General features: G+C 52.1%; 1 protein-coding gene across 2 annotated transcripts in view; it reads right to left on the bottom strand.

The window, feature by feature from the left end:
* Nucleotides 1-22,313, bottom strand: part of LOC140189928 (polycomb protein SCMH1-like) — a 219,880-nt gene that overhangs the window by 179,462 nt on the left and 18,105 nt on the right. For both annotated transcript variants that reach the window (XM_072246274.1, XM_072246275.1), the window contains 2 exons: nucleotides 16,739-16,812; nucleotides 10,869-10,946 (listed from right to left, as the gene is read on the bottom strand). In XM_072246274.1, the coding sequence (XP_072102375.1) occupies nucleotides 10,869-10,946; nucleotides 16,739-16,763 (103 nt within the window). In that variant the 5' untranslated portion in view covers nucleotides 16,764-16,812. Of the gene's footprint in view, nucleotides 1-10,868; nucleotides 10,947-16,738; nucleotides 16,813-22,313 lie in introns of those variants that run through there.

Raw genomic sequence — 22,313 nt, 5'->3', positions numbered from 1 at the left:
TGAGAGGGGGAGGTGATGGGGAGGTGTGAGGGGGATGGGGAGGTGTGAGGGGGATGGGGGAGGTGTGAGGGGGGGTGGGAGGTGTGAGGGGGGGGGTGGGGAGGTGTGAGGAGGGGGGTGGGGAGGTGTGAGGGGGGGTGGGGAGGTGTGAGGGGGATGAGGAGGTGTGAGGGGGGTGAGGAGGTGTGAGGGGTATGGCGAGGTGTGAAGGTGGATGGGGAGGTGTGAGGGGGGATGGGGAGGTGTGAGGGGGATGGGGAGGTGTGAGGGGGGATGGGAGGTGTGAGGGGGATGGGAGAGGTGTGGGGGGGATGGGAGAAGTGTGAGGGGGGAATGGGAGAAGTGTGAGGGAGGAATGGGAGAGGTGTGAGGGGGGGATGGGAGAGGTGTGGGGGGGGATGGGAGAGGTGTGGGGGGGGATGGGAGAGGTGTGAGGGGGGGATGGGAGAGGTGTGTGAGGGGGGGATGGGAGGGTGTGAGGGGGGATGGGAGAGGTGTGAGGGGGGATGGGAGAGGTGTGAGGGGGGGATGGGAGAGGTGTGAGGGGGGGATGGGGGGAGGCGTGGGGGGATGGGGGAGGCGTGCGGGGATGGGGGGAGGCGTGGGGGGATGGGGGGAGGCGTGGGGGATGGGGGGAGGCGTGGGGGGATGGGCGGAGCGTGGGGGATGGGCGGAGGGCGTGGGGGGATGGGCGGAGGTGTGAGGGGGATGGGGGGAGGTGTGAGTGGGGGATAGGGAGGCGTGAGAGGGGATGGGGAGGCGTGAGAGGGGATGGGGAGGCGTGAGGGGGGGATGGGAGGCGTGAGAGGGGGGATGGGGGAGGCGTGAGAGGGGGGATGGGGGAGGCGTGAGAGGGGGATGTGGGGAGGTGAGAGAGGGGGATGAGGGGAGATGAGAGGGGATGGGGAGGTGAGAGAGGGGGATGGGGAGGTGAGAGAGGGGGATGGGGAGGTGAGAGAGGGGGATGGGGAGGTGAGAGGGGGATGGGGAAGTGAGAGAGATGAACGGGGAGGTGAGAGAGGGGGATGGGGAGTGGTGTGAGGGGGGATGGGGGGAGGTAAGAGGAGCAATGGGGAGGTGTGAGGGGGATGGGGGATGTGAGAGGGGGATGGGGCAGGGTGAGGGGGGATGGGGGAGGTGTGAGAGGGGGATGGGGGGAGGTGAGAGAGGGGGATGAGGGGAGGAGAGAGGGGATGAGGGGAGGTGAGAGAGGGGGATGAGGGGAGGTGACAGAGGGGATGAGGGGAGGTGAGAGAGGGGGATGAGGGGAGGTGAGAGAGGGGGATGGGGAGGTGAGAGAGGGGGATGGGGAGGTGAGAGGGGGATGGGGGAGGTGAGAGGGGGATGGGGGGTGAGAGGGGATGGGGAAGGTGAGAGGGGATGGGGAGGTGTGAGGGGGGATGGGGAGGTGTGAGGGGGGATGGGGAGGTGTGAGGGGGGGGTGGGAGGTGTGAGGGGGGGTGGGGAGGTGTAGGAGGGGGGTGGGGAGGTGTGAGGGGGGTGGGGAGGTGTGAGGGGGATGAGGAGGTGTGAGGGGGGTGAGGAGGTGTGAGGGGTATGGCGAGGTGTGAAGGTGGATGGGGAGGTGTGAGGGGGGATGGGAGGTGTGAGGGGGGATGGGGAGGTGTGAGGGGGGATGGGGAGGTGTGAGGGGGATGGGAGAGGTGTGAGGGGGGATGGGAGAGGTGTGGGGGGGGATGGGAGAGGTGTGGGGGGATGGGAGAAGTGTGAGGGGGGAATGGAGAAGTGTGAGGGGGGAATGGGGAGAGGTGTGAGGGGGGGATGGGAGAGGTGTGGGGGGGATGGGAGAGGTGTGAGGGGGGGATGGGAAGGTGTGAGGGGGGATGGGAGAGGTGTGAGGGGGGGATGGGAGAGGTGTGAGGGGGGGATGGGAGAGGTGTGAGGGGGGGATGGAGAGGTGTGAGGGGGGATGGGGAGGCGTGGGGGGGATGGGGAGGCGTGGGGGGATGGGGGGAGGCGTGGGGGATGGGGGGAGGCGTGCGGGGATGGGGGGAGGCGTGGGGGGATGGGGGGAGGCGTGGGGGGATGGGCGGAGGCGTGGGGGGATGGGCGGAGGTGTGAGGGGATGGGGGAGGTGTGAGTGGGGGATAGGGAGGCGTGAGAGGGGATGGGGAGGCGTGAGAGGGGATGGGGAGGCGTGAGGGGGGGATGGGAGGCGTGAGAGGGGGGATGGGGGAGGCGTGAGAGGGGGGATGGGGGAGGCGTGAGAGGGGATGTGGGAGGTGAGAGAGGGGGATGAGGGAGATGAGAGGGGATGGGGAGGTGAGAGAGGGGGATGGGGAGGTGAGAGAGGGGGATGGGGAGGTGAGAGAGGGGGATGGGGAGGTGAGAGAGGGGGATGGGGAGGTGAGAGGGGATGGGGAAGTGAGAGAGATGAACGGGAGGTGAGAGAGGGGGATGGGGAGTGTGTGAGGGGGGATGGGGGAGGTAAGAGGAGCAATGGGGGAGGTGTGAGGGGGATGGGGATGTGAGAGGGGGATGGGGCAGGTGAGGGGGGATGGGGGAGGTGTGAGAGGGGGATGGGGGGAGGTGAGAGAGGGGGATGAGGGGAGGAGAGAGTGGGATGAGGGGAGGAGAGAGAGGGGATGAGGGGAGGTGAGAGAGGGGGATGAGGGGAGGTGAGAGAGGGGGATGGGGAGGTGAGAGAGGGGGATGGGGAGGTGAGAGGGGGGATGGGGAGGTGAGAGAGGTGAATGGGCGAGAGATGTGAGGGGATGGGGAGTGGTGTGCAGGGGGGTGGGGGAGGTGTGAGGGGGATGGGGGAGGTGTGAGGGGATGGGGAGGTGTGAGGGGATGGGGAGGTGTGAGGGGGGATGGGGGAGGTGTGAGGGGATGGGGGAGTGTGAGGGGGGATGGGGAGGTGTGAGGGGTATGGGGAGTGTGAGAGGGGATGGGAGAGGTGTGAGGGGGGGATGGGAGAGGTGTGAGGGGGGGATGGGAGAGGTGTGAGGGGGGGATGGGAGAGGTGTGAGCGGGGGATGGGGAGGCGTGGGGGATGGGGAGGCGTGGGGGGGATGGGAGGCGTGGGGGGGATGGGAGGCGTGGGGGGGATGGGGAGGCGTGGGGGGATGGGGAGGCGTGGGGGGATGGAGCGTGAGAGAAGAGGCGAGGGATGGGGAGGCGTGAGAGGGGATGGGGAGGCGTGAGGGGGGATGGGAGGCGTGAGGGGGGATGGGGAGGCGTGAGGGGGGATGGGGAGGCGTGAGAGGGGGCTGGGGAGGCGTGAGAGGGGGATGGGGAGGCGTGAGAGGGGGGATGGGGAGGCGGAGATGGGGAGCGGAGATGGGGGAGGCGTGAGAGGGGGATGGGGAGCTAGAGGGGATGGGAGATGAGAGGTGAGAGAGGGGGATGGGGAGGTGAGAGAGGGGGATGGGAGGTGAGAGGGGATGGGAGGTGAGAGGGGGATGGGAAGTGAGCAGAGATGAACGGGAGGTGAGAGAGGGGGATGGGGAGTGGTGTGAGGGGGGATGGGGGAGGTAAGAGGAGCAATGGGGGAGGTGAGAGGGGGATGGGGGAGGTGTGAGGGGGATGGGGGAGGTGTGAGGGGGATGGGGGAGGGGAGAGGAGGAATGGAGGAGGGGAGAGAGGGGATGGGTAGGTGAGAGGGGATGGGGAGGTGAGAGAGTGCGTGTGGGTGGGGAGGGTGGTTGGGGTGGGGAGAGAGGGGGAGGTGGGGTGGTGAGAGAGGGGGATGAAGGGAGGTGAGAGGGGGATGGGGCAGGTGTGAGGGGGGATGGGGGGAGGTGAGAGAGGGGGATGAGGGGAGGAGAGAGGGGGATGAGGGGAGGAGAGAGAGGGGATGAGGGGAGGTGAGAGGGGATGAGGGGAGGTGAGAGAGGGGATGAGGGGAGGTGAGAGAGGAGGATGAGGGGTGAGAGAGGGGGATGGGGAGGTGAGAGAGGGGATGGGGAGGTGAGAGGGGGATGGGGAGGTGAGAGGGGGATGGGAGGTGAGAGGGGGATGGGGAGGTGAGAGGGGGGACGGGGAGGTGAGAGAGATGAATGGGGAGGTGAGAGAGATGAATCGGAGATGTGAGGGGGATGGGAGTGATGTGAGGGGGATGGGGAGGTGTGAGGGGGGATGGGGGAGGTGTGAGGGGGGATGGTGGGAGGTGTGAGGGGGGATGGTGGGAGGTGTGAGGGCGGATGGGAGAGTGTGAGGGGGATGGGAGAGGTGTGAGGGGGATGGGAGAGGTGTGAGGGGGGATGGGAGAGGTGTGAGGGGGGGATGGGAGAGGTGTGAGGGGGGGGATGGGAGAGGTGTGAGGGGGGATGGGAGAGGTGTGAGGGGGGATGGGAGAGGTGTGTGGGGGGGATGGAGAGGTGTGAGGGGGGATGGGAGAGGTGTGAGGGGGGGATGGAGAGGTGTGAGGGGGGGATGGAGAGGTGTGAGGGGGGGATGGGGAGGCGTGGGGGGATGGGGAGGCGTGGGGGGATGGGGGGAGGCGTGGGGGGATGGGGGGAGGCGTGGGGGGATGGGGGGAGGCGTGGGGGGATGGGGGGAGGTGTGAATGGGGGTTAGGGAGGCGTGAGAGAAGATGGGGAGGCGTGAGAGGGGATGGGGAGGCGTGAGAGGGGGGATGGGGAGGCGTGAGAGGGGGATGGGGAGGTGTGAGAGGGGGATGTGGGGAGGTGAGAGAGGGGGATGAGGGGAGATGAGAGGGGGATGGGGAGGTGAGAGAGGGGGATGGGGAGGTGAGAGAGGGGGATGGGAGGTGAGAGAGGGGGATGGGGAGGTGAGAGGGGGATGGGGGAGGGGAGAGGAGGAATGGGGGAGGGGAGAGAGGGGGATGGGGAGGTGAGAGGGGATGGGGGAGGTGAGAGGGGATGGGGAGGTGAGAGGGATGGGGGAGGTGAGAGGGATGGGGAGGTGAGAGAGTGCGTGTGGGTGGGAGGGTGGTTGGGGTGGGAGAGAGGGGGAGGTGGGTGTGAGAGAGGGGGATGAGGGGAGGTGAGAGGGGGATGGGGCAGGTGTGAGGGGGGATGGGGGAGGTGTGAGAGGGGGATGGGGGGAGGTGAGAGAGGGGGATGAGGGAAGGTGAGAGGGGATGAGGGGAGGAGAGAGGGGGATGAGGGGAGGAGAGAGGGGGATGAGGGGAGGTGAGAGAGGGGGATGAGGGGAGGTGAGAGAGGGGGATGAGGGGAGGTGAGAGAGGGGGATGAGGGGAGGTGAGAGAGGGGGATGAGGGGAGGTGAGAGAGGGGGATGGGGAGGTGAGAGGGGGATGGGGAGGTGAGAGAGGTGAATGGGGAGAGATGTGAGGGGGATGGGGAGTGGTGTGAGGGGGGTGGGGGAGGTGTGAGGGGGGATGGGGGAGGTGAGGGGGATGGGGGAGGTGTGAGGGGGGATGGGGGAGGTGTGAGGGGGATGGGGGAGGTGTGAGGGGGATGGTGGGTGGTGTGAGGGGGATGGGGGAGGTGTGAGGGGGGATGGGGGAGGTGTGAGGGGGGATGGGGGAGGTGTGAGGGGGTATGGGGGAGGTGTGAGGGGGGGATGGGAGAGGTGTGAGGGGGGGATGGGAGAGGTGTGAGGGGGGATGGGAGAGGTGTGAGGGGGGATGGGAGAGGTGTGAGGGGGGGATGGGGAGGCGTGGGGGGATGGGGAGGCGTGGGGGGGATGGGGAGGCGTGGGGGGATGGGGAGGCGTGGGGGGATGGGGAGGCGTGGGGGGATGGGGAGGCGTGGGGGGGATGGGGAGGCGTGGGGGGATGGGGGAGGCGTGGGGGGATGGAGGGAGGCGTGGGGGGATGGGGGGAGGCGTGGGGGATGGGGGGAGGTGTGAGGGGGATGGGGGGAGGTGTGAGTGGGGGATAGGGAGGTGTGAGAGGGGATGGGAGGTGTGAGAGGGGATGGGGAGGCGTGAGAGAAGATGGGGAGGCGTGAGAGAAGATGGGGAGGCGTGAGGGGGGGATGGGGAGGCGTGAGGGGGGGATGGGGAGGCGTGAGAGGGGGGATGGGGAGGCGTGAGAGGGGGGATGGGGGAGGCGTGAGAGGGGGGATGGGGAGGCGTGAGAGGGGGGATGGGGGAGGCGTGAGAGGGGGATGGGGGAGGCGTGAGAGGGGGGATGGGGGAGGCGTGAGAGGGGGATGAGGGGAGATGAGAGGGGATGGGGAGGTGAGAGAGGGGGATGGGAGGTGAGAGAGGGGGATGGGAGGTGAGAGAGATGAACGGGGAGGTGAGAGAGGGGGATGGGGAGTGGTGTGAGGGGGATGGGGGAGGTAAGAGGAGCGATGGGGGAGGTGAGAGGGGGATGGGGGAGGTGTGAGGGGGATGGGGGAGGTGTGAGGGGGATGGGGGAGGGGAGAGGAGGAATGGGGAGGGGAGAGAGGGGGATGGGTAGGTGAGAGGGGATGGGGGAGGTGAGAGAGTGCGTGTGGGTGGGGAGGGTGGTTGGGGTGGGGAGAGAGGGGGAGGTGGGTGGTGAGAGAGGGGATGAAGGGAGGTGAGAGGGGATGGGGAGGTGAGAGGGGATGGGGAGGTGAGAGGGGATGGGGGAGGTGAGAGGGGATGGGGAGGTGAGAGAGTGCGTGTGGGTGGGGAGGGTGGTTGGGGTGGGGAGAGAGGGGGAGGTGGGTGGTGAGAGAGGGGGATGAGGGGAGGTGAGAGGGGGATGGGGCAGGTGTGAGGGGGGATGGGGGAGGTGTGAGAGGGGGATGGGGGGAGGTGAGAGAGGGGGATGAGGGGAGGAGAGAGGGGGATGAGGGGAGGAGAGAGGGGGATGAGGGGAGGTGAGAGAGGGGGATGAGGGGAGGTGAGAGAGGGGGATGAGGGGAGGTGAGAGAGGAGGATGAGGGGAGGTGAGAGAGGGGGATGAGGGGAGGTGAGAGAGGGGGATGGGGAGGTGAGAGAGGGGGATGGGGAGGTGAGAGAGGGGGATGGGAGGTGAGAGGGGGATGGGAGGTGAGAGGGGATGGGGAGGTGAGAGAGATGAATGGGGAGGTGAGAGAGATGAATGGGGAGGTGAGAGAGGTGAATGGGGAGATGTGAGGGGGATGGGGAGTGATGTGAGGGGGATGGGGAGTGGTGTGAGGGGGGTGGGGGGAGGTGTGAGGGGGGATGGGGGGTGTGAGGGGGATGGGGGTGTGAGGGGGATGGGGAGGTGTGAGGGGGATGGGGGAGGTGTGAGGGGGGATGGTGGGAGGTGTGAGGGGGGATGGGGAGGTGAGAGGAGGATGGGGGAGGGGAGAAAGGGGGATGGGGAGAGGGGGATGGGGGAGGTGAGAGGGGGATGGGGGAGGGTAGAGAGGGCGTGTGGGTGGGGAGGGTGGTTGGGGTGGGGAGAGAGGGGGTGGGCAGTGGGGAGAGAGGGGGAGAAAGGGAGAGAACTGTTAAAGTTTCAGCATATAGGGAAGAATGTAGGTTTGTTGCCACATATGGCAGTGGAGCCCAAGTTACACTTAAAGTGGAAATTGATAGTTTCTTGATTAGTCAGGGCACCAAAGGTTACGAGGAGAAGGCAGGAGAATGGGGTTGAGAGGAAAAATAAATGAGCCATGATGGAACAGTGGAGCAAATTTCATGGGGCTGAATGACCTAACCCTGCTCCCATGTCTAAGACCAGGAGAGGGGTGGGTGGGGGGGATGGTTAAGGGAGGGCAGGAATTGACTGAAAAGAGAGAGACAGACAGACAGAGAGATTCACACAGAGAGAGACAGAGAGATGGTGAGACAGAGAGTGAGATACAAAGAAAAAAGGAAGAATGAAAATAAATGGCGGCAGAAATAAGAGCAAAAATCGTCTCCATCTACAGCTCCACTAATAACAGCTCAACATTAACACCAAGAAACGTTCACCACGGTGATAACACAGCAACGATGGCAACCACTTTCAACACTCATATTGTAGCTCTGCACAGAGAGGCAGCGACAATGGCGAGATAATTGAAAAAGTGCATCGAAAGGGCCTTTTGTGCAGTCTGTTTCGATGATTTCTTGTTGGCCATGCATGACACAAATAGAAATAAACTGTTGATTAAATTTATTCATTGGATTAACTTCGAGTAAAGGAACATTAATTTGATGGCTTAGTGCAGTCAAGGCTACATATGAGATACACCAGATGCATTCTACTCCTTTTATAAAACTGCATACGACTCCCTAACTCTCGAACTAAGGGTTTTGATTAGTAAGGGCAGGCATGCCCATAAGAGTTATGTCAGAATCAGAATTAGGTTAACTAGACAACGGGGTGACCCGTTGGGGCACCCTTTGAGAGAAGGGTAGTGCAGTCTGATGTGACCAGAATGAACATTAAATTTTCCTAAATGCTATTGGTATCGCTTTGCTTTGGAACAGTTTATTAAAGAAGAACGACACGTAGCGAAGCAAATATAGCCGCTCCTCATTTAACGAAGGACACTTTTGATGGCATCATTTCTTATTAATCTGCCACCCTTGTGCCTCTTGTTGTCATTCTGGAGACGTGCAGCCCTTTCATCCGCCGTCTCTTCTGCTGTTTGTTGTTTGTCTCTGATCCTGGAGACGTGCATGCTCCTCCTCCTCTGTCTGTTCTTCTCTCATCTTTTTTTTGTCCTGACTCTTTGATCCTGGAGTTGTGCAGCCCTGGCCTCATCCGATTCTTGTTCGCTCCCTCTCGCTGCTTCCCGATGACGTTTGGCATCATCTGTTGACCATAATGTCCTCCCTTCCCCTTCCATGCGGCATAATTAGGCTGACCATTTTTTTTTACCTTAATGCTGGATAGACGATACGAAGCAGTAACACCAAAGGTTACTGATTATTCTTGATGATGTGGTTGGCGCTTTCCTAAATGGACGTGACATAGACACCGCTGTCCTTTGACTGCAGCAAAGGGTTTTATGGGTGTCTCAAAGTACGTCATTACAATGAGATTTAATTATCTCTCATTGATGGGTGACAGTTAGATCTGTCCCAATCCTGCACATGCTGACCCCTCGAAATAGAGCTGCCCTGCCCTTTTGCTCCGGTAGGTGTCGCTGCTGAGGCTGGCCGTGCGCATGCGTCGGGCTGTCGCGTCCCGATTTCCATGATGGCGGATCGGCTCTCGGGTTAAAAGGAGCCTGTTGATTTTTGGCGAATATATATGTGTGTGTGTGTGTGTGTGTGTGTGTGTGTGTGTGTGTGTGTGTGTGTGTGTAAGGGGGTTTCGTCTTTATGTTACTGCGTAGGTTAATTAAAATGGCTTCTTTGTTATGCTATACTTGGGAATGCTTCTTTGTTATGTTAAACGCTGAGAAAGTTTTGTGCTAGCAGCTTGTTTTGGGTTAGGCGGTGATATGAAGATGTTACGAACCAATTGGGATAGTTGTTATGATTTTGGTGTATCTGGAAGGTTTGTATGCGTGGGGTTTTGGGGGCAGAAGGTGGGAGAGAGAGACAGAGGATGAACCAGGTGCTGTGATCGGGGTCGGACCCCGAGGAGGGCATTCGGTGAGGAGATGGAGATGGACTCGTGTGGAGCGTCTGGTCGACCACCGTTGTTGGTCCCAGGCGGCCAGTCGAGGTGGTCCGAGGGGTTGCAGGGTGAAGAAGGGTCCTGAGCTCCAACTGTTCGTGCACGAAGAGATTGAACTTTGATAAGTGTGGTGCTTTTGATTTTCCTTTTATATTTTATTCTCTATTAATTATATAGTTCCAGTAATATCTATAAACTGTAAATCATTTAGTGGTATCTGGTGTATTGTCTGTTATTTGGGCGGGGTGGGATACCTCACACAGCATCCACACAAACTAATTACCCAGTTTGGCGGGGCTGAGGGCTGGTTCCCTAAATGACAGCGAGCTGAGCGACCCTGAGGTCGGCCGGGGGAGCGGGGGGCTATATATATATATATATATATATATACGCACATAATATACTTACCGTTATACCTATTTATATCTATTCACAGTTATATTTAAAATAGTTAAATTAAATAAGTCATGTAGAATAGGAATAAAAAAGTAGTGAGGTAGTGTTCATGGGTTCAATGTTCAGTCAGAAATCAGATAGCAGAGGGGAAGAAGCTGTTCCTGAATCATTGAGTGTGTACCTTTTTGAGGCATCATTCCTTGAAGATGTCCTGGATACTACAGAGGCACATGCTCATGATCCTACTAAGTGTGCAACTATCTGCAGCTTACTTTGATCCTGTGCAGTAGCCACCTAACCCCTACAGCAGATGGTGATGCAGCCAGTTAGAATGCTCGCTAAGGTACATCTGTATTCTGTGCTGTTTGCTTATTATGTGTATTATGGTAGCAGTCACTCGAGTGGGGGGAGGGCGTGGTAAACACAGAGGGAATAAGTTCCGCACCCTTGCTTATTTTGAGGCAGTTTGGGGCTCGGAACTGTGGAGGTCACATCTTTTCTGACCACTCAATATCATTTAATAGCACTAAAAAATTGGACGTTTGCTAATTGTGAATAAAGGATTCGACTCATGGGAACCGAGAGCGAGTCAGGCAAGAATAACATCTCCGTCTAGGGTCGCAGTCTGGTGGCCATTATTTTGTTTTTAGATCTACTTCTTTGTTGCTATAGTGCCTTTACCATCCAATCATTGCTCCTGGAGGAGTCAAGTCAAGTTTATAGTCATTTAACTATAAACATGTGTACCGTCAAACGGGACATTTCTGCAAACCAGGGTGTAAAGCACGATGATACACATAACACACAACAACTTATGAAAGTAAGGATAAAATCGACAGATGAATCACACATAAATAACAGACTGAAGTGCATAAATTAAAATTTGTAAGGTACAGAATTCTCTCTTTTTCTCGTCTGCGAACCTCCCCCCTCAGGGACATCATCCAAAACACAATGACAGGCTGCAGGCGTTCGTTGGCTTCGTACACACGGGAGCTAGGACCTCACCTACTCACCTTGATACGGAGATGGTGTATTGGATGGGCGGCCACTCCGGCCTTGTTTCTGCCTTCTCCCATCTTTCCAATCTGCAACTAAACAAAACAAGAGAAAATCTGTTGGCTTGGACACTGACAATGGCGTCGGCCTGGACACTGGAAATTGCATTGGCTTGGACATTAACAATGACATTGACTTGGACAAACGCATATGCAATTCGTGAAGAAATGTATATGGGAGTGCATATGAAAGTGCAGGAACCTTTCTCAATACGTTCACTAACGAATTATGCGTTCACTAAGAGTCCATTGGTATTGGTATTGCAGGAGTGGGGGGGACTGGGAAGGAATGGGTTCAATCATTATGTGCAATGTTTTATGACGTCCGTGATCATCATCTTCCATCTGTCTTTAATCTGAGAAGTTCTAATAAGCTCTTCAAAACTGTTGGCTCTCCATCCCCTGATGTAACTCATGAATGTCAAGCGCTGTAGGGGAGGACAAAGGCACAAGACGAGATCTGTTCAGTAAGGATACAAATATACCTTCCCAGAGATTTTCCTCAAGTTCTTAACAACTTTAGTCAAAATAAAGATAGATGGAAAAATAGTTTTGTCTTTTTCTGATTCACGTCCTTTTACTCTACAGATCTAATGCAGAGTGTGTGTGTGTGTGTATATATATACGCATTTGTCCACAATGTACTTCTTAAAAAAAAGATTGCCTCTGTACCTTAAGTTCAGGAGAATGTCCCCAAGAGTTGTAAGGGGGTTTCACCTTTTATGTAACTGCGGAGGCTAATTAAAATGGCTTCTTTGTTATGTTATAATTAGGAATGCTTCTTTGTTATGTTAAACGCTGAGAAAGTCCTTCCCGCTAGCAGCTTGTTTTGTATTACCTATTGATATGAGGATGAATGAACCAATTGGGATAGTTGTTATGTTTTTGGTGTATTTGAAGATATTGTATGCGCGGGGTTTTGGGGGAGGAGGGAGAGTGAGACAGAGGATGGACCAGGTACTGTGAGTCCGCTAACGGGGTCAGACCCCGAGCAGGGCGTTCGGCGAGGAGAGGAGACGGAGACGGAGACGGACTCGTGTGGAGCGTCTGGTCGACCACCGTTGTTGGTCCCAGGCAGCCGGTCGAGGTGGTCCGAGGGGTCGCAGGGTGAAGAAGAAGGGTCCTGAGCTCCAACTGTTTGTGCACGAAGAGATTGAACTTTGATAAGTGTGGTGCCTTTTAATTTCCTTTTATATTTTATTCTCTATTAATTATATAGTTCCAGTAATATCTATAAACTATAAATCATTTAATGGTATCTGGTGTATTGTCTGTTATTTGGGCGGGGTGGGGTACATCACACAGCATCCACACAAACTAATTACCCAGTTTGGCAGGGCCGAGAGCTGTTTCCCTAGATGACAGCGAGCCAAGCGACCCTGAGGGTGGCCGGGGGGGCTACAGAATTTATGGCATTGTGTTAATATGCCTGTTGGCAGCTACGCTCAAATTTCAGACTGTGCTAAGACACCAACCATTGCAGAACACGACTGCATAGAACATTTCAATGAAGGGTTCTTGAAAAAAGAGGGCAGATATCTACCTTATCAGACTGCTGGGATGAAGAGGCCAGGACAAACTAGGGTAAGACATACACAGTGAGGTGCAGGTCCCCGAGGAGTGTGGTAGAACAAAGGGATCTGGGAATACAGGTCCATTATTCTTTAAAAGTGGCATCACAGGTAGATAGTGTCGCAGAGAAAGCCTTTGGCACATTGGACTTCATTGAGCAGAATATTCAGCACAGGAAATGGGATGTTATGTTGAGCTGTATACGATGTTGGTGAGACTAAATTTGGAGACTGAATGCAGTTCTGATCACCTACCTACAGGAAAAATATCAGTAAGATTGAAAAAGTGCAGAGAAAATATGCAAGGATGTTTCCAGGCAAGGAGATAAGGTGAAAGAGGGAAATGGAGATAGGGAATGGTGAGGGTGGGGGGGCATTACCAGAAGTTTTGATAGATAGATATACTTTATTGATCCCAAGGGAAATTGGGTTTCATCACAGCCGCACCAACCAAGAATAGAGCATAAATATAGCAATACAAAAACCACAAACCATCAAACAACAATATGCAAACTATGCCAGATGGAAATAAGCCCAGGACCAGACTATTGGCTCAGGGTGTCTGACCCTCTACGGGAGGAGCTGCAAAGTTCGATGGCCACAGGCAGGAACAACCTCCCGTGACGCCCAGTGTTGTATCTCGGTGGATTATGGCCGGATAAATTGATAATTGATAAATTGATGTTCACGCCATCAGGTTGGAGGCTACCCAGATGGAATATAAGGTGTTGCTCCTCCAACATGGTCTTCTGCCCTCTCCTATCAGATTCCTCTTCTCCAGCCCTTTATGAGGAGTGGCCTGATCGCGACAGTAGAGGGCCTGACCTGCTGAGTTCCTCCAGTATTTTGTGTGCGTTGCTCTGGGCTCCCAGCATCTGCAGAATTCCGTGTTTATGGTTTGCCACCACCCAAATCAGTATCAGGTTTAATATCACTGGCACACGTCGTGAAATTTGTTGTCACGGCATGATTACATTGCAATACATGATAGAGAAAAGCTAAATTACAGCCTTGTTCTCATTGTTACTACCAGAAAGGAGGTACAGGGGCCTGAAGTCAATGATTCAGGAACAGCTTCTAAATTACAGTAAGTGTGTGTGTGTACGTATGTATATATGTGTGTGTGTGTGTGTGTGTGTGTGTGTGTGTGTGTGTATATATATATACACACACACACACACACACATATATATATACACACACACACACACACACATATACACACACACACACATATACACACACACACACACACACACACATATACACACACACACACACACACACATATACACACACACACACACACACATATACACACACACACACACACACATATACACACACACATATATATATATATATATATATATATATATATGTATATTTGTGTGTGTGTATTACATATATATATATATATAAAAAAAAATAGTTAAATAAACAATGATCAAGAGCTTGGTCACCACTTCCAGAAACATTTTTCAAAACTTCTTTGTGTAAGAACACTGTGGAATTTAATTGTTGTCAACCTCCCAAACAGGAATGCTATTTTCCCAACTGTTATTTTGCTCTCGCAGTTATCATGAAGAAATATTGGCAGAGAACTCACTTCTGTTCTCTAAGCATGTGCCGCCAATTATTTTGTGATCAGTTGTGTGACCTCGATCCAACATCCCATCCAAAAAGCAGCAGCTCCACAGACAAAGCCGTAAACTTGACAAATGCGAGGGCATACGACTGACAAGGAAGAATTCCATCACCAATCCAAGGTCACCGAAAGAGACTCTAAGCCCAGTGCGACAATTTACACTGAGATACAAGGCCAGTCCGTGTAAACTCTGTAATGTTGACAACCCAGCATTCTGACTGGCTACATCACTGTCTGGGATGGAGACGCAAATGCACAGACATTTGTGCACGTGGCATTAAATTCAACTTTTGAATTTTAATTTATGCATTTTTATGCCATGTCATATGATGTGGGCGATCTTGACCATGACCAGCCAATTTAAGATGGCACAGGTGAAGCTCACTGATGCCAAATGGAACAAACGGATCGTTCACTGGTAAATGATCACTGAAACCAATATTCTGTAACTTTCCCTGCAGAGTTGAGCTTTTGAACCGCCTGTACGACCTGGTGTTACCACGGTGTGAACTGAAGCCTTGAAGGTGCAGTATGGTTGTGGCGTGGCACGTACGGGCCGAAACAAGGGGGTGGGGTCTGGGCACGAGAGCGGGGGATGAGCCAGTGGACTTGCTGGTCTGGACTTGGAAGCGATTTGATGCGACAGAACTGAAGCGAGGCAAGGCGACTCCTGAGCCCGAGAGCGAGGAAAGACCCAAGGTTTGATCGAATCGGAAAGGTCGAGTACGGGCCAAATCAAGTCTGCTCCCATGGCTTCACAGGACGCTGATCAGGGGGCTAAGCCAGTGCTACACCTTGCCCAAGGGTGACCTGCAGGCTAGAGGAGGGAAGGAGCACCTTACACCTCCTTCAGTAGAGACACATCTCCATCATGCCTCCCATCTCATCTCTGAGGGAGCAGCAAGTACTCTCATGTTACAGTATCGGTTGGTAACCCTGGATTTTTCTTGACCATACGTTACGTCTACTTTCCACTGGTCTGATTGCTAACAGCAACATTCTTCATCTGCCAAGAGGACCACAGCATTGTCATAGGGTTTGGAGGCTTGCATGCCTCAATGACCCAGACAGCTACATAAGATGGAGTCAGGGCTTTATGCTTTGGCTCTCGGTAGGGTCACCCATGCCAAACAGGTCAAAGGATAGAGGCCAGACTAAAGAGTGGTCCACTAGTCCTCCAGGTTCAGGGGTTCAACACAGGGCCAACAACCTTGACTGTTATGGAAAGAGCAATGAAGAATTCTTCGATATCTGTGGATGACTGAAGACCTGGAACCACACCTGGGGCACGATAGGGAAGACGGCCAAGGACAGACAGAAATAGAGGAAGTTCACTACTGCCCTAAACACCAGTGTAACGGGGCAGTAAGTGCTCTGTGCAACGTTCCAAATCTGCTTTAAATCTGTAAGCACCACCAAGAACTCGATCTACAGAAGGGTGAGATTGCCTTCCCATCTGGACCAATGACCGATGTCTCCTAATGCTTCACCAATTAGGTTGGTGGTGAACACTTAACTAATCAGGATTAGTTATAGTACCCCTGTGGCCATTGCCCTCAACAAGTATATCACTTTTGATACCATCGGGGTGGGGAGGGGGTTAATGACCTAACAGAGGAAAGTAGTTGGGCCTCTGGCACACTGAGGCCGCCTCGGTGACTCAGACACAAAGGGGGAAGAAGAGGCATACTGTGGTGATAGGGTTTTCATTAGTTAGGGGAACAGACAGGAGGTTCTGTGGGCGAGAACGGAATTCCCGGATGGTATGTTGCCAGGGTCCGGGATATCTCAGACTGAGTCCTCGGCATTCTTAAATGGGAGGGTGAACAGCCAGAAGTCATGGTTCATGTTGGTACCAGTGACTTAGGAAGGACGAGTGACGAGGTTCTGCAGAAGGAGTTCAGGGAGTTAGGTGCTAAATTAAAGGGCAGGACCTCTAGGGTTGTAATCTCAGGAATGCTACCCATGCCACGTGTTAACGAGCCCAGAACTAGGAAGATAATACAATTTAACACATGGCTAAGGAGTTGGTGCAGGAGGGAGGACATAAGATTTTTGGATCACTGGTCTCTCTTCTAGGGAAGGTGAGACCTGTACAGAAGAGGCAGTTTGCACCTGAAATGGAGGGGGACTAATATCCTAGCGAGAAGATTTGTTAATGCTACATGGTGGGGTTTAAACTAGAGCTGCAGGGGGATGGAAACCAGAGTGCCGTTCTGGTTGTGAGGGCAGATGTTGGTAAGACAACACTCACAACACGCTGGAGGAACTCAGCAGGTCGGACAGCATCCGTGGAAACAATCAGTCAACGTTTCGGGCCGGAACCGTTCGTCAGGACTGAAGAGGGAAGGGGCAGAGGCCCTATAAAGAAGGTGGTGGGAGGGTGGGAAAAAGACTGGTAGGTTCCAGGTGGTAAGAACCCAGACAAAGTTAGGAATCTAAAGGTTGAGAAGACCAGAAGGGCCAAATGGCCTAATTCTGCTCCTATATCTTATGGTCACATTCAACCATCTCCCAGTAGAAACTGCATCTCGTAGTCTTACAAAATAACCGGCAACAATTACAGGTAGTTTGTTGAATATCTTCTGCAACAAGTTACCCACACTCACCTTTTTGAGGCCCTGGCTTTCTCATCGTTGGGAAGTGTACTGCCACCGCACTCAAACCAACCTGGTCTGGCTTCCTGCAAACAGTAAGACATTATGATTACTCAATAATCAATAACGTCAATAGGGCTTTTAAACATGCACATTTCTGAGGTGTTAAGGAATAATCTGGTTGACATACAAAATATTTAGGAAGTATCTGGAGCTACTTGGTGTGGTGCACATTACTGATCCTTAGCAAAATGTCAGGTGGGAATTTCTGACACATAGCCTTTAAACTATGCACCAGTTGTGGACTTCAGAAAGGCAAGATGAGGGAACACACACCAGTCCTCAGAGGATTAGAAGTAGAAAGAACAAGCAATTTCAATTTCCTGGGTGTCAACATCTCTGAGGATCTAACCTGGACCTAATGCTTCGATGCAGTTACAAAGAAGGCACGTCAGCGGCTATATTTCATAAGGAGTTTGAGGAGCTTTGGGTATGTCACCAAAGACACTCGCAAATTTCTGCAGATATACTGTGGAGAGCATTCTAGCTGGCTGTATCGCCATTTGGTATGGAGGGGGTGCTACCGCACAGGATCTAAGCAAGCTGCAGAGTGTTGTAAACTTAGTCAGCTCCATCACGGGCTCTAGCTTCCACAGTATCCAGGATACCTTCAAGGAGCGATGCCTCAAAAAGGTGGTGTCCATCATTAAAGACCCCCATCACCCAGGACACCCCCTCTTCTCATTGCTACCATTAGGGAGAAGGTACAGGAGCCTGAAGACACACACTCAACGATTCAGGAACAGCTTCTTCCCCTCTGCCATCTGATTTGTGAATGGACATTGAACCCATGAACACTACCTCACTACTTTATTTATTTCCATTTTTGCACTAGTTATTTAACTTAACCATTTAATGTGTGTGTGTATATATACACACACACATACATATATATACATACATACAGTGCCTATAAAAAATATTCACCCCCTTGGAAGTTTCATGTTTTACTGTTTTAGTCACAATGGATTTAATTTGGCTCTTTTTGACATCGAACAACAGAAAAAGACTCTTTCTTGTAAAAGTAAAAACAGATCTCTACAAAGTGATCTAAATTAATTACAAATATAAAACATAAAATAATTAATTGCATAAGTACTCACCCCCTTTAATATGACACACCAAATCATCACTGGTGCAGCCAATTGGTTTTAGAAGTCACATAATTAGTTAAAAGTAGATCACCCATGTGCAGTTAAGGGGTTTCAAATGAGTGTGGTAAAGATACACCTGTACCTGGAAGGTCCAATTGCTGGCGAGTCAGTATCCTGACAAAAACTACACCATGATGACAAAAGAACTCTCCAAGCAAAAGGTTATTGAAAAGCACAAGTCAGAAGATGGAGACAAAAAGATTTCCAAGTCACTGAATATCCCTTGGAGTACAGACAAGTCAATCATCAGGAAATGGAACGAAAGTGGCACAGCTGTAAATCTGCCTGGAGCAGGCCGTCCTCAAAAACTGAGTGACCGTGCAAGGAGGGGACTGGAGAGGGCAGCCACCAAGGTTCTATGGTCTGATGAAACAAAAATTGAGCTTTTTGGCTATCAGACTAAACAGTGTGCTTGGCATAAGCCGAACACCACGTAACGTCAAAAACACACCATCCCTACCGTGAAGCATGGCGGTGGCTGCATCATGCTGTGGGGATGTTTCACTGCGGCAGACCCTGGAAGGCTTGTGAAGGTAGAGGGTAAAATGAATGCAGCAAAATACAGGGAAATCCTGGAGGAAAACCTGATGCAGTCTGCAAGAGAACTGCGACTTGAGAGAAGATTTGTTTTTCAGCAAGACAATGGCCCCAAGCATAAAGCCAAAGCGACACAGGAATGGCTTAAAAACAACAAAGTTAATGTCCTGGAGTGGTCAAGTCAGAGTCCAGGCCTCAATCCAATTGAGAATTTGTGGCTGGACTTGAAAAGGGTTGTTCACTCATGACTCCCATGCAATCTGACTCAGCTTGAGCAGTTTTGTAAAGAAGAATGGGGAAAAATTGCAGTGTTCAGATGTGCAAAGCTGATAGAGACCTATCCACACAGACTCAAGGCTGTAATTGCTGCCAAAGGTGCATATACTAAATACTGACCTGAAGGGGGAAGAGTAATTATGCCATCAATTATTTTGTGTATTATATTTGTATTTAATTTAGATAATTTTGTAGATATCTGTTTTCACTTTGACACAGAAGAGTCTTCTTCTGTTGATCAGTGTCAAAAAAGCCAAATTAAATCCGCTATGATTCAATGTTGTAAGACAATAAAGCATGAAAACTTCCAAGGGGGTAGATTCTTTTTATAGGCACCGTACATACATACACACAATGTACTAACCATATTCATGTTCTTTTTCTATTGTGAACTGTATTGTACCACTGCCACAAAATCGACGAATTTCATGGCCTATGCTAGTGATATTAAATCCGATTCTGAATTCAAACCAAAGATTCCAGAAGGGCAAAATAAATATCAAGCAAAAGAAAAAGTCAGCTTTATTTGCCACATTTACATCAAACCACATTGCGAAATGCTTCATTTGCATCAACAACCAACACAGCCCGAGGGTGTGCTGTGGGCAGCCCGCAAGTATCGCATAATTCCAGCGCCGTTAACATGTCAATAACTCGCTAACCACCCATATGCCATTGGAAGGTGGGAGGAAACCAGAGCACCAGGAGGAAACCTACACGGTCACTGGGAGAACATACAAACCCCTCACAGCCAGCAGTGAAAACTGAACCCCAATTGCTGGCGCCGTAAAGCATCACACCAACTATGACACCACAACAGCTGCAGCAACCCCAGTTCAATTCTACCGTTGTCTGTAAGGAGTTTGTACATTTTTCCCATGACTGCGTAGGTTCCCTCCACACTCCAAAGACTCATGGGTTACTCAGTTTATAGGTCACACGGGTGCAATTGGGCTCATTGGGCCAGAAGCTCAAAGTACATTTATTATCAAAGTATGCATACACTACAGAACCTTGAGATTCATCTCCTAACAGGCTGCCATGAAGCAAGGAAACACAGAAGAACCCATTTTTGAAAAGGTTATCTAACACCGAATGAGCAGAGAGAAAAAAATCCACGCAAACGATAAACGCGAGCAAATAGCATTCTGGACTAAAGTCCACAACGGGAGTCCTTCCCTAAATATTCTGCATGGAGGTCGGTGACCAGTGGTGTGTCTCAGGGATCTATTCAGGGACCCCTACTCTTCGTGATTTTTATGAATGACCTGGATGAGGAAGTGGAGGGATGGGTTAGTAAATTTGCTGATGACACAAAGGTTGGGGGTGTTGTGGATAGTGTGGAGGACTGTCAGAGGTTATAGCAGGACATCGATAGGTCACAAAAATGGGCTGAGAAGTGGCAGATGGAGTTCAACCCAGATAAGAGTTAGGTGGTTCATTTTGGTAGGTCAAATATGATGACAGAATATAGTGTTAATGGTAAGACTCTTGGCAGTGTGGAGGATCAGAGGGATCTTGTAGTCCAAGTCCATAGGACAGTCAAGGCTACTGCGCAGATTGACTCTGTGGTTAAGAAAACATACGGTGCATTGGCCTTCATCAATCGTGGGATTGAGTTTAAGAGCTGAAAGGTAATGTTGCAGCTATATAGGACCCTGGCCAGACCTCACTTGGAGTACTGTGCTCAGTTCTGGTCGCGTCACTACAGGAAGGATATGGAAATCATAGAAAGGGTGCAGAGGAGATTTACAAGGACGTTGCCTGGATTGGGGAGCATGCCTTATGAGAATGTTGTTGTTTTTTTACACAGAGAGTGGTGAGTGTGTGGAATGGGCTGCCAGTGACGGTGGTGGAGGTGGATACGATAGGGTCTTTTAAGAGACTCCTGGATAGACACATGGAGCTTAGAAAAATAGAGGGCTATGGGTAACCCTAGATAATTTCTAAAGTAAGGACATGTTTGGCACAGTTTTGTGGCCAAAGAGTCTGTATTGTGCTGTGGGTTTTCTATGTTTCAATAACTCTGAGGTCAGCGCAGAGCGGAGTCGCGAGCTGAACAGGCCAAATCCTGGCCCCGGGCTCTGACAACCGGACCTTTTCAATCCACCCCGGTGCCTAAATCATCATCCAACCATTGGGTTCAGTCACTTCAGTATATGGGCCATTGGACATAAGGGTTATTAGATTAACTGGTTACAAGGGTGTAATTAGGTGGCATGGGCTCATTGGACTGGAAGGGATTCATACCGTACTACATCTCTTAATAACATTTTTAATAAGTTTACAAAAACTCTGAACTCCAGACCAACCTCCTTCTTCACCACTGGACCTAATAAAACCCAGAGGAGGAACAATGGTCAAGTCCTTCAGAAGACCACTTCGTCCATTTAAAGGAATCACTAATTCTTCGGGAAAAGATAAAATGCAGGTGAATTAATCTTATATAATATTTTTTTTTGAATAAATGTCTTTAAAATTTTATTTTTATGTCATATATGTTTGAATGAATTTCAAAACATCATTTATGGATGAAGTTCAAAATAAATTTTATTATCAAAGTACATACATGTCACCATATACAACCCTGAGATTCTTTTCCTGTGGGCATACTCAGCAAATCTATAGGATAGTATCTATAACAGGATCAATGAAAGATCAACCAGAGTGCAGAAGACATCAAACTGTGCAAATGCAAGTATAAATAAATAGCAATAAATATCGAGAATGTGAGATAAAGAGTCTTCAAAGAGAGTTCAGAGGTTGTGGGAACATTTCTATGACGGGGCAAGTGAATTTGAGTGAAGTTAGCCCCTTTGGTTCAAGGGCCTGATGGTTGAGAGGTAGTAACTGCTCCTGAACATGGTGGTGCGAGTCCTGAGGCTCCTGTACCTCCTTCCCGATGGAAGCAGTGAGAACAGAGCACGGCCTGGGTGGTGGGGATCTCTGATGATGGATGCTGCTTTCCTGCAACAGCGTTCACGTAGATGTGTGCTGTGGTGGGGAGGGCTTTACCTGTGTGGCACTGGGCCAAATGCACTACTTTTCGTAGGATTTTACGTTTCAAGGCATTGGTGCTTCCAATGATAAAGTCACGCAAGGCCATTTCAAAGGTGTTAAATGATGAATATTCCTGTTTTTTTTAAGTTGCACAGTCTGCAATCTTTAGCACATTTGGTTGTTTCTCAGTCTTTATGTACAAAATTTTCTTGGGTTCTATTGTATTTCGTTATCTTTCTTGTAAATGCCTGCACCACTGCCACCAGCCCACCTGCCACCAAGGACATGTGAGCAGACAGGTGCCAGGAAAGCGCCAGTAGCATCATGAAGGATCCCACCCACGCTGCTCGTGGACTGTTTCAATGAAAATGACCTTTTTTTTTTACTATATAGAAGAATACAGGACTATGTGGACAAAACACAATTCCCAAATCATGTAGCAACATGGTGGCATACCGGTTTGCTTAGCGCTGTTACAGCAAACCAGGTTCTGTTCCAGCTGGCACAGGCCCAGAGCCATCAAATGCTCCTCATGCTGGACATTAACCCCTTCCTTCCTG

This window comes from Mobula birostris, chromosome 29 (genome assembly GCF_030028105.1).
Source record: "Mobula birostris isolate sMobBir1 chromosome 29, sMobBir1.hap1, whole genome shotgun sequence".
NCBI classification, from domain to species: Eukaryota; Metazoa; Chordata; class Chondrichthyes; order Myliobatiformes; family Myliobatidae; genus Mobula; species Mobula birostris.
Note: the sequence above shows the minus strand (reverse complement) of the source record. Positions and strands in the feature narration are given on the sequence as shown.